We start from the raw sequence: 11861 nt of genomic DNA on the forward strand, positions 1-11861 counted from the left end.
AGAGAGTGGACCACAGAATAAAGAGAAAGAGGTGTGGTGGGGAACTGGTAGGAGGAGCGTCTGTGTGAAGGGTAGATGGAGAGTGTGAGGAAAGGGGAAAGAAATAGGTTGATATGGGGTAGTGGGATAAGGAGGGTGAAAAGGGGAATGGATAGAAGGAAGTAATTACTAGAAATTAGAGAAATCAATGTTTATGCCATCAGGTTGGAGACTACCATGGTGGAATATGAACTGCTGTTCCTCTAATCTGCGTCTCAGCTCAACTTGGCAAAAGTAATAGACTGAAAAGTTGAGAGTCATTTGTGAAGGGCAGGAAAGGAAGGAAAGTAATTTTAAGTGTGTATGCATAATCAGTCAAACCAACAACTAAGCATGTGCAAAATAAAGATTAACTAGGATGATGCCGGTGGATAAGGCCATAGACGTGCCAGATTTCATTCCTCCTCGGAAAGGCTAAGAGATGAACTAATCAAATTCTGTAAAATTAAGAAAAGGCACGATGCCTAAATGATTGTCCAAACAGACGTTCCTACACGCAAGAGAGTTTAGAATGTCAAGACCCAGTGGGTAGTAAGAATCTAGAGCTCACTAACAAAATATTTGGCAAATGGAAAAAAATCAGCTCAGCCTTCTGGTCCTTTCTCCTTCACAGGTTAAATAAATGACAAGGAAATTCTTGGTGTGTGAGCAAGATGGACCATGTGGTTTGTTTCTGTGTTGCAGACCAGATGGGGCCAGATATGGAATGTGACTGGGCTGCCACTACAAATATTGGAAAGAACAATATATCTTGTAATTGCAGGAGTAGATGAGCCGAAGGGCCTGTTTCTGTGCTGTAGTGCTCTGTCTCAATGTTTTGTTCTTGGGATATTGGTTAAGGGATGCATTTTGCCCTCGACATCAGCACTTCCTCTGCTGTTTCATATTATTGTCAAATGGTCTTTTGTTTCCATGTGAAAGCAAATGGGGCTTCAGTTTAATGTCTCATCCAAAAATTGGCTTCTCCAACAGTGCTTCACTGGAGTGTCAGCTTAGAGTTTCTTTGTGCTTATTTGTGTGGAACAGAAATTTGATCTCTCAACCTTCTGGGAATATACAGTATATAAGAAACATATAACTAAGGGAGCTGACATTGTAGTGTGGCCACAGCAACATCTATATGAGTGCAGGTTCCCTTCTTCCACTTCGACTACGTAGGTGTCGGGCCAACGTTGTGAGGTTGTAGGATGTTAACCAGTCCTCACATCTGTTGTAAGATGCATATTAGTGAGCTCGGTGTTCAGTTGATCTGAATGTGCTTCCTATAAAGTTTCATTGTTTAAGCTGACTGCAAGCCTGTGGCTTGGAAAGCAGGCAGTGACTGGGTTCAGGGCAGGGTGACTCACAGGTTAAAACAAACCTGATCAACTGGGATTGATTTTTTTTTTCTGGCTACTCTAACAGATTTTGGCTCCATCTTTTACTCTGGTTCTGTCCTAGGATAAAAGTGGTGTCTGCTCCTTGCTTTATTGACATAACTTCAGCAAATGGCAGAACGAGAATCACTTTTGTTACCACTGACATAGAGTAAGTTCTGAAATTTGATGCTTTGCAGCAGCCAAAATTTCAAGGCAGGAGTTGCTGGATAAAAAGATCTTTGTCAAGGCCCAGCAGACTTTCTTGTCCCTTTCATCAACCTGGAATAGATCCCTTCAGACCCTGGAGAATAATCTACCATATTGTTCTTAAGTAGACCCAGCACCACCACCACCTTGATAACAGTATACTACTCCCTGATCTCACTATCCTTAGTCCTTTTCCTTGTTGAATATTGAAGCAATATATAAGAACATAAGAAATAGGAGCAGGAGTAGGCCATCCGGCCCATCGAGCCTGCCCTGTCATTCAATAAGATCATGGCTGATCTGTCCATAAACTCAGCTCCATCTACCTGCCATTTCCCCCATAATCCTTAATTCCCCTACTATGTAAAAATCTATCTAACTGTATCTTAAATATATTTAGTGAAGAAACCTCAACTGCTTCCCTGGCCAGAGAATTCCACAGATTCACCACTCTCCTGGAAAAAGTTTCTCCTCATCTCCTTCCTAAATCTTCTCCCCTCACCTACTTCCTTCTGGGCATAAATTCCCTCCTTTATCTTGAGGAGTGGTCCTACTTATCTCATATGTTTAAACTGCCTTAGGATTCTCTTTAGTCCTACATTCTAAGGATGTTTATGGGCCCTTTTTGCCCTACTGATTCCCTGTTAAAGTTCTTTGCTAATTCCTTTTATATTCTTCAAGGGCCCTGTTTGATTTCAGCATTCTAAACCTTGCATACATGTGCTTTTCCTTTTGGCTTAAATTGCAACATCTCTCATCATCCACGTTTTCCTGTGCCTTGCTGTCCTGTCTTTCTTCCCCATAATTTACTCTCCCTACTGTTGCAGTGGAATAACATTGCTGGCTTTGATTGGGCTCCCAATCAAAATAAATTCTTACCCTTCAAATCTCCTTTAAACCATCTCCCTCTCACTTTATAGCCACATCCTCTAGTTTTCCTCCCTGGAGAAAATGACTCTTTCTACCCTGTCAATGCCTCTCATTATTTTATAAGCCTCTATCAGATTGCATCTCTATCTCCAGCATCCCAGAAGGGAAAAAATAGAAGATTGTCCAACTTCCCCATATAGTTCATACACTTTACTGCAGGCAGCATTCTAGTAAACCTTCTTTGCCCCCACTCCAAAGCCTCTACAACTTTTCAGTAATGGAATGACGAGGAATGCCATTTTACTGAGATGAGTAATGTAAAGCAAACCTCTCAGTATTTGCAGTGATCAACTAATGAAAGCCTCATGATCTACAGAAACCAACATTTGGCGAGCTGGTTTTTGCACTCCATCTCCCCTCCTCTTTACATTTAACTCCATTAACACTACCCGAAGGGGGGCGTACACTTGCAAGAAAAGGTTTGTGAACCTTTTGCATTAAAATTTTATGAGTAATTTTATGCATTAATTACTCATAAAATGTGATCTGATCTTCATTTAAGTCACAATCTAGACAATAATAGACAAACACAATCTGCCTAAACTAGGGATAGGCAACCTATAGATCCGTAGATTTTCTCTTGCTTGTGAAAGAGAAATCATGCTTATGTTTCAGGTCAAAGGCCCTTGCTCAAAAATAATCCTCATTTTTGCCTCGCATGCTAATCTAGCATCCTCACAAATACATCTGTGCTGGTTGTCTGAGCTACTCTCTTTGGTTGTAATAACAGTATTTCTAATGCAATCCTGACTATACAGTAATTAACTTGCATTTATGGTTCCGCCTTTGGTCTCACTCATTGTAGAAACATCAACTGTACTTGTTTCCTGTAGATTTCTTTTACTAGATCTCTTAATCTCCCAAATCCACCACTTCATGGCCCTTGTGCCTTCTTGCCTACCTGCACTGCACTTTCTCTGTAGCTGTAACACTATATGCTGCATTCTGCGATTGTGATTCCCTTTGTATCATCCTGCTCTACTATGTTTGCGATGCTATGGATGGTATGAAAAACTGCTTTTAATTATCTTGGTGCATGGGACAGTAAATCAATTACCAGTTAGTTGAGAACTCCCAAGTTACCTGATCTGTTTTATACAGAACAGTTTGTCTCTGGAACATTGGTTATTTATTAGTCTTTCTGTATATATGATTTTTCACAGACTTGATTGTCTTTTTGTATTTATTTTTCTGGTAAATGTCTGCAAGTAAATTTCAACATGTATGTACTAAGATAATAAATTTACTTCTGAACTTTTCTGAGCAGTAATTCATCTTGTGACATTTAAATTTCATGTCATTTTTGTCAGATGTGATTGAGCCCCGATCGCGAGGAAAACCTGGTGGCGAGGGTAAGATTGGCACAGGAAGGGGCACACTACGATTACGTTCAAAGGGACCTGCAACTGTGGAAGAGTTGGTAAGTGGGTCAAGATGGAGTGAAGTTTTAAATACTTCAAGAATTTCAAATCCACAAAGTCAAAATGTTTGCATGTTATTTTCACTTAAAATGGAACTTGCGTTAAGCTGCCTGGCCGTAGAACACAGGACAAATGCAGAGCAAACCTTTTGTCGTTCATTCTCATTGAAGTTGCCCAGCAAGAATTCTGGAGTACCTTCTTTCTGCAACAGAGTGGTGTTTTTGTGTGTAGAGTCATAGAACACTACAATGCAAAAGCAGTCCCTTCGGCCCATCTAGTCCATGCAAACTATTATTCTGCCTATCTTGAATCATTATCTGTTAATGACAACTAGGGAGCTATTTTGAGGTTTGGCCCTGATTCTGGGAAGAACAAGACTTCTTTGGGGGAAAAAGAGGGAATATCAATGGAACACTGTCAACTTAAGGCTTCTGCGAAGTGGAGATGGGGAGTAAAAAAAAAAACTGCTGGAGGAACTCAATGGGTCAACCACTTCTGTGGAAAGAAATGGACATTTGATGTTTTGGGTTGAGACCCTTTAAAAAGAGGTTTGCTTTATTTGCCACGCATTGAAACGCATCACTGGAGGAAACCCAAGCAGTCAAAAGGAAAATGTACAAACTCCTTACAGACGGCAATGGTAATTGAACCCCAGTCTTACAGCTGGCATTGTATAGCATTGTTAACTGCTATGCTATCATGCTGCCCATCATCTGAAAGACTGGAGGTGGTGATAGTTGGCATAAAGAGGTGGGTGGCGCAAGAGTTGACTGTTTATTGAGACACAGTGCAGAATAAGCCCTTCTGGCCTTTCAAACTTTTTTTCTCCTTGTGTACTGGAAATTACATTAAACAATCTTAAATCTTGAATCTTTTGAAAGTACTGACATCATTGTGACAGATTTGTTTATTTTATTCTTGAATTAATTTTTATTTGGTTGAACCAACAGCCTACTGAATTCGAAGAAAAAGCAATCAGCAAAGTTGATGACCTGTTAGAAAGTTATATGGGAATAAGGGACACGGAACTAGGTGAGTTAGTTGCTATTTTTCATGTGCAAGTGAATGATTATAGCATTGATAGTTATACAGCACAGAAACAGGCCCTTCCACCCAAATGGTCCATGCTGACCAAGATGTCCCGTCCAACCTCGTCCCATTTGCCAGCTTTTGGCCCATAACCTTCTGAACCTTTCCAACCCATGGAAAGGATAATATTTATAGTAACATTATTATTAATAAAAGATATAATAATATCTTTATTATACAGCAGTAACAGGCCCTTCTGGTCCCATGAGTCCTCACTACCCAATTACCCCAATGTAACTGATTAACCTACTAAACCTATGTCTTATGGTCTTGTAGTGAAATAATAAGTCAGCCATGAATGAATGGTGGAGCAGACTTGATGGGCCAAATGGCCTTGTTCTGCTCCCATGTCTGGTCTTACCCATACGACTATGGAACGTGGGAGGAAATGGAGCAACCTGCGGAAACCCATGCAGTCATGGAGAGAATGTATAAACCCTTTACATGCAGCGATGGAAATGAACCTGGCGATGTCATCACTGCTAACGGCTATGCTATCATGCTGCTCCAAATGGTACTTGTCCCAAATGTCTTTTAAAACTTGTACTAAACGGAGCACTTTTCCTGCTGCTCATGCCACATGTGTGTGTGTTGCCCTCACCACACACACACACACACACACACACACACACACACACACACACACACACACACACACACACACACTCACTCTTCCTATTAAATTTTCCCCCCTCATCTTAAACCCATGTCTTCTTGTTCTTGATTATTCCATTATTCCTCAGCCTTGGGAAAAGGGCTGCATTCAACTATATATGCCCCTCATTATTTTACACTAATGATTTTGTACTTCTATACATAATTTTAAATTATGAAAATAAAAATTGGGGATAAGAAATAAAAGTGACCAATTGAAGATTATCTGACATACCCGAAATCAGTTCAGATGGTTGTTACATGCCCTTTAGCAGATGATGTGTATCGGAAGAGCGTAGGAGATGAAGGGACTCAGGTTAGCATGAAAATGCGATCACAGGTTAACATTAAAACAATTATTAATGGGCAAGAATGTGGATATACCACAAAAATTACCCATCAAATCTCTGTAATCTGCTTTTGGTCCCCTAAATCTAGAGGAGAGCACATTGTGCGTGGTGACTACAATATACAGTATGGAAAACTGACCATATTGTTTCTCACCAGCTGCCCAGTAAATGTGTTCAGGCTCTCATTATCAGGTTTTAAATTTTGGTTAGCTTTATTTGTCACATGTACATCAACACGTACAGTAAAATGTGTTGTTTTGCATCAACGACCTGCACACTCCAGGCATTGTGCTGGGGGCAGCCTGCAAGTGTCACTATGCTTCCCACAACTCTCTAACCTTGACCAGCACGTCTTTGGAAAGTGGGGGGAGAGTGAAGAGCACCCAGCGGAAACCCACGTAATTACAGGCTTCAGGTTACAAGTTTGAGTTGCTACACAATACCCAATTGAAAAATGACAAATGGCTCAGAGTATAGGTTTTCTGATTGGCTAGAAAGTCATAAAACGTAGGAGCAGAATTAGGCCATTCAGCCCTTTCAGTCTGTTCTGTCATTCAATCATGGATGACTTATTTTTCCCTCTCAGCCCCATTCTCCTGCCTTTTTCCCATAATCTTTGAAGCCCTTAATAATCAAGTACCCGAGTCAACCTCTGCTTTAAATATACCCCCACAGCCATCTCTAGCAATGAATTCCACAGATTCATCACCCTTTCAAGAAAGAGAGCTACTGGAGTTGACTGAACACTAATTCAAGAATGATAAAGATCACTGTTTCTCAGCTCCGGGAGGATATGCTGAGCAGTTTAATATCAGGAATAGCTTTAATAAGTGTTTCAGTGCTTGGAGCAGATTCCAGGAACAGTGTGTGTCCTTTAAATGCTGGATGTGGTTTGTCTCCACAGAGGATCTGTAGGACTTTGAGTCGTAGAACCATTCAGGACAGAAACAGTCCTTAACATTAACTGTCCATTCACACTAATCCAATATTAATCCCATTTTATTAATTTCCCCACTTTCTTATCAACTTTGCCACCCTCTCCCCAAACCCAAAATTCTGACATTATTGACCTGAACACTTAAAGGCTATTTAGTGGTCAGTTAATTTGGCACAATGCATGACTTTGGATGAAGTGGGAGGAAGCTGGAGAACGTGCAAACTCCACACAAACAGCACTTGAGGTCAGGATTGAATCCATGTTTCTGCTGGATTGACTTAACTAAATTAATTACCTTCCACCCTGGCCTTTCCCTTTTCTCTCTTCTACCTAACAACAAACCTCTTACAGACAGTGGCAATGATTGAATGTGGGTCGCTGCCGCGGTAAAGCGTTACACTAACCGCTACACTACTGCGCCACTTGAGCAAGGAACTTCATTGTATCCTGTCGAGGATGACAATGAACTAATCGAAATCTGATATCCATCTGCTCATGAAGTGCCTGTTGAAGATGCTACACCATATGATCCATCAGTCAATTCTCTGTTACCTCTCTGTTAAATGTTACTGGTTGGGCAGTAAATACTTCAATCGCTATTGCTGAGTGGTTAAATTGCACCATTGTAGGCTGAGTCTTGAAAGACAGCTGGTATCACACAAGATGCTTTTTTTTACCGTATTAAAAGCTTTTGTACAAATTCATTATGTTAAAACCTATTCTCTCCTTTCTTTTCAGCTGCAACCATGGTTGAGGTTGGGAAGGACAAGAAAAATCCTGATGAATTTGCAGTGGCACTCGATGAAGCCCTGGGCGACTTTGCGTTTCCAGATGAGTTTGTCTTTGATATCTGGGGCGCCATAGGTGACGCAAAGAAGGGAAGACTTTAGTGCCAACATTTCGATAGGAATTGATAGGCAGTATTTTGAAGCTCTTCATTGATAGTTCCTTTTTAAAAAAAAAAATGCCAAATGGACTTTGTTGCCTGAGTGGAATGAGCACATTTTTAAATTGTGTTCAATTTGTCCAGTAACTTCTCAGGCCATCACAAGACCATCCAATAAAACACAGACCACCCTCATCCCTACCCACTACTTTTCCATGTTGGAGTAGAGGACAATCTTGCCTTACTAATCATTCACTCCCCACTATTGATGAATATATCACTTCTGTTTTTCTCTGGTTTCCACTAGAGAGCAGCACTACATGCCAATGTTAAGTGGACTGAGCCCCATACGAGCTCACCCTTCCCACTATTAAGGGTCTACAGAAGGTGCAGCACTTGTAACCTCAGTGACTATATATCACTGGGCAAAGTGTTTTTAAAAAAAAAAAAAAAATTGAGAACGATTTAGTTCAAATAACAAGTACAGTTTCAAACATTGCTCTTTCTGTGAATAATGAGAGTATTTAACATTTATGTCACCAAAGTTAATTTTGGCAATAGCATTCATTCCAAATTGTAAATGGTGTTGGACCAAAGATTTTCTAAGAGTATTTGTACACTCCTCTCAATCCAATGGGTTTTTTTCTATAATTTTAGTCATTTGGACATAATGTATTTTCAATCAAAATATAAGGAATTACAAACCAACAAATGTTTTTATAACTACAGCCTTGTTTTATAATTTACAAAGTCTTAAAATGATTTACCATGGTGTGCCTAATGATGTTGCACTGTATTTTAGCTAAATTGTTTGCTAATTCTGTTTGGATCTTTGGTACCAGGACAGCCGATTAATCATATATTTGATAGGACTTGTATTTTAATAATCTAGTAACTGAAATTTATTCAATTAGTCTGTAAATACACATTGCCTATTGACTTATCTGAATGTAGATTGGAATTTAATTATGGTGGTTTAGGTTGTCACTAGTTGGGATGATACCCTCGCCTAGAATGCCAGCCTCCAACGCTCACTAATTCAACAGCACTTCCTGAATCATCAGTGACGCAGGATGGGTTGATTATCAGCCAAGACTCCTAATCAAAATAATTTTTGTGTAATCCTTTAGTGAGTCAAACAGTATAACTTTTTCCACCCACTGCTTGGAACAGGTTCTTTTCACTTTAGTGTGGTATGTACTGGATATAATTAATGAGATTGCATCATGCATTGGATGTCTATAATCTTCAACATCTTGTTTATTTATTTAAGCTCTTTGTTCTACATCCAGATGGATTTGTGTTGTTATTACTATATTTTTCAACGGGGTATTGATTCTCATTCCATTTTATATTGCTATAACTCTACATTTGTTTAAAATGAATCAGTTACCTCAAACGGTTCTGGACGAGCATCCAGACTTGATCTCCATGGGTCCATACACATAATTTGGTCTTGGGTGTGTGATTTTCTGGAGTGGCCCATCCTCCATCACTGTGCTCCATGTTACATACCTGGACAGCCCAGGTATATGTTCAGGTGTGGTTCAGTACTGATGTGCTAGATATACTGTAGGCTTAGCATGTGTTACATGCAGAAATATAATTGTATAAACATCCCGATGCATCAAAAGCTGTTGATGCTTGTAAGTTTGTCCACCAATGAGACATCAATTCCACCAAAGCTCTTTCAAATTCGGACCAAACAGATTCAGAAATGGGAATATCAATCAGCTTGGAGGCTGGCAGTGATCTAAATGTGCCTGTTTTAACTTTATGGGACTAGCTTTGTCTCCAAGCACAACTGACTTTCTTCTGCACTTTCAATCAAAGGGAAAATAACTCCTCCCAGTAAAAATGACTCTTTGAGCATTGGTCTATTGAGCATGCACAGTCATACTGGACTTCACTAAGTTTATGATGACTACTTTACCTAAAGCAGTGCTTCGGTATTGAACTACTGAAAACACAATGATTTACACTACATCATGTTAAAATGCCTTCTGTAAAGATTTTTTTCTATTAAAGTTTTTTTTTCACAAACACTGTGTCAATTTGCTTTTCTTGTCCTGCATGGAAAAAAAATTGAGTATTTTACACTAATAATTAGCACATCTTTTGGTCATACCTCCAATGACTGACAAAATATTTATTTAGCTATACCAGCAATGTATTTTGTTAGCCACATCCTTGCTTTTAAGAATGGTGCTTAGCATATACAAATATTGCAACTGCTGGCCAATCATACTGGTTTCTGGACACAATAGAACAAACAAATCAGGTGCCACAACAGTGAAACAGAGGTACTCATGGGCATTGTCTACTATTGTTCTCAACCAAGTTGGAATTTATTATAGAAACCAAATATTGGCACATTCCACTCACCTTTCTGTACTTTTCATTTCTAGACGATGAATAATGTAACCAATATCAGGTTTATTATCACTGACAGCAGTACAGTGCAATACATAAAAATTACTACGTTCCAAAAATAGTGCAAAAGGCTATCAATGAGGTAATGTTCATGGACTGTTCAGAAATCTGATGGCGTGGGGATGAAGCTGCCCCGACGAAGGATCTTCGCCTGGAATGTCGACTGTTAACTCTTTTCCATAGCTGCTGCCTGGCCTACTGCATTCCTCCAGCATTTTGGATTTCCGGCAGATGCTGATTTTTCTCGTGTCTGTTAAAGTGTTGAGTGAGGGTCCTTGTGCTTTTGGGTGGTTGTATTTTACTGAAATCTTGTGTATTCGCTATCCTCTGTGTTTGCGAGGGCTAGGTCTCAAGTCATGCTGTCACCTGTTTACAGCCACCAGGAGAGAGGCATTGGAGGTGCGGTGCTTCATCAGGGGCCGTGTGGCGTGGAATCCAGGCTGGAGTCAGTTCTGTCCTCTTTTCTTTCTAACTTCCACCCCCCACCCCACAGTCTGTGCTTGGCAGAAGGTAAGCTGTAATGTGGTCAACCTGCAGATTTCTGCAGCATTCATGGCTCGGGTCTGGACTTTTTTTTTGTGTGTGGCTGTATCTTACTGATATCTTTATGAGCTGTGTGTGCTTTGTGCTATGTGATTGTCGGTGCTGTGTTTTGCACCTTAGCCTTGGGGTAATGCTGTCTTGTTTGGCTGTATTCATGGGTATTCATGTAGGGTTGAATGACAATTAAAATTGAATTGATGATGGTAGCATGAAGAGGGAATGTTCCAGATGCTGAGGGTCCATAATAGATGCTACCACCTCGAGGCATCACCTCTTGAAGATGTCCTCAGTGGTGGGGAGGGATGTGCCCATGATGGAACTGGCTGGGTCTACAACCCTCTGCGGTCTCTCCATTCCAGGCTGTGATGCAGCCAGTCAGAATGCTCTCCAGTGTACATCTATAAAAATTTGCAAAGTTCTTTGATATATTAAATCCCCTCAAACGCTTCATGAAGAAAAGCAACTAACAAGCAATTGTGGTTACATTAATGTGTTGGGGCCAAAGTAGACCACCTTGAGATATTAATGCCCAAGAACTTGAAATTGCTCACCCTTTTCACCTCTGACCCCTCTGAGGACTGATATGTGTGTTCTCCCATCTCCCTTCCTCAAAATCCACAATCAATTCCTTGGTCTTGGTGACATTGAGCACAAAGGTGTTGTTGCAACACCATTCAATCAGCCAGTATATCTCCCTCCTGTGCTCTTTCTCAATGCCATCTGAGATTCTGCAACAAGTTGTGTCATTGCTGAATTCATAGATGGTGTTCGAGCTGTGCATAGCCACACAGCCATGAGTAGAGAGTAGAGCAGTGGGCTAAGCATCTCAAATCATTAAGGTGCATCCGTGTTGACTGTCAGCGAGGAGCTGTCATTACTGAAAGGTGTATAGAGGACTGGCTTCTGGACCGACGTGGATGGCTTCGCTTGCCTTAGTACTGAACCGACTCCACAGCCTGTGGACACACTTCAGGGACTCCGCCTTCATTAAGTATGGGCTTTTGTGGATTTCTT

At 40.5% G+C, this 11861-nt stretch overlaps 1 protein-coding gene across 1 annotated transcript in view; it reads left to right on the forward strand.

The window, feature by feature from the left end:
• gipc2 (GIPC PDZ domain containing family, member 2) overlaps nucleotides 1–9873 on the forward strand; it is an 81406-nt gene extending 71533 nt beyond the window's left edge. The window contains exons 4-6 of the mRNA XM_063065057.1: nucleotides 3845–3954; nucleotides 4906–4987; nucleotides 7724–9873. Of these exons, the coding sequence (XP_062921127.1) occupies nucleotides 3845–3954; nucleotides 4906–4987; nucleotides 7724–7875 (344 nt within the window). The 3' untranslated portion in view covers nucleotides 7876–9873. The remainder of the gene's footprint in view (nucleotides 1–3844; nucleotides 3955–4905; nucleotides 4988–7723) is intronic.
• The last annotated feature ends 1988 nt before the right edge of the window (nucleotides 9874–11861 follow it).

The sequence above is a fragment of the Mobula hypostoma genome, chromosome 12 (genome assembly GCF_963921235.1).
Source record: "Mobula hypostoma chromosome 12, sMobHyp1.1, whole genome shotgun sequence".
NCBI classification, from domain to species: domain Eukaryota; kingdom Metazoa; phylum Chordata; class Chondrichthyes; order Myliobatiformes; family Myliobatidae; genus Mobula; species Mobula hypostoma.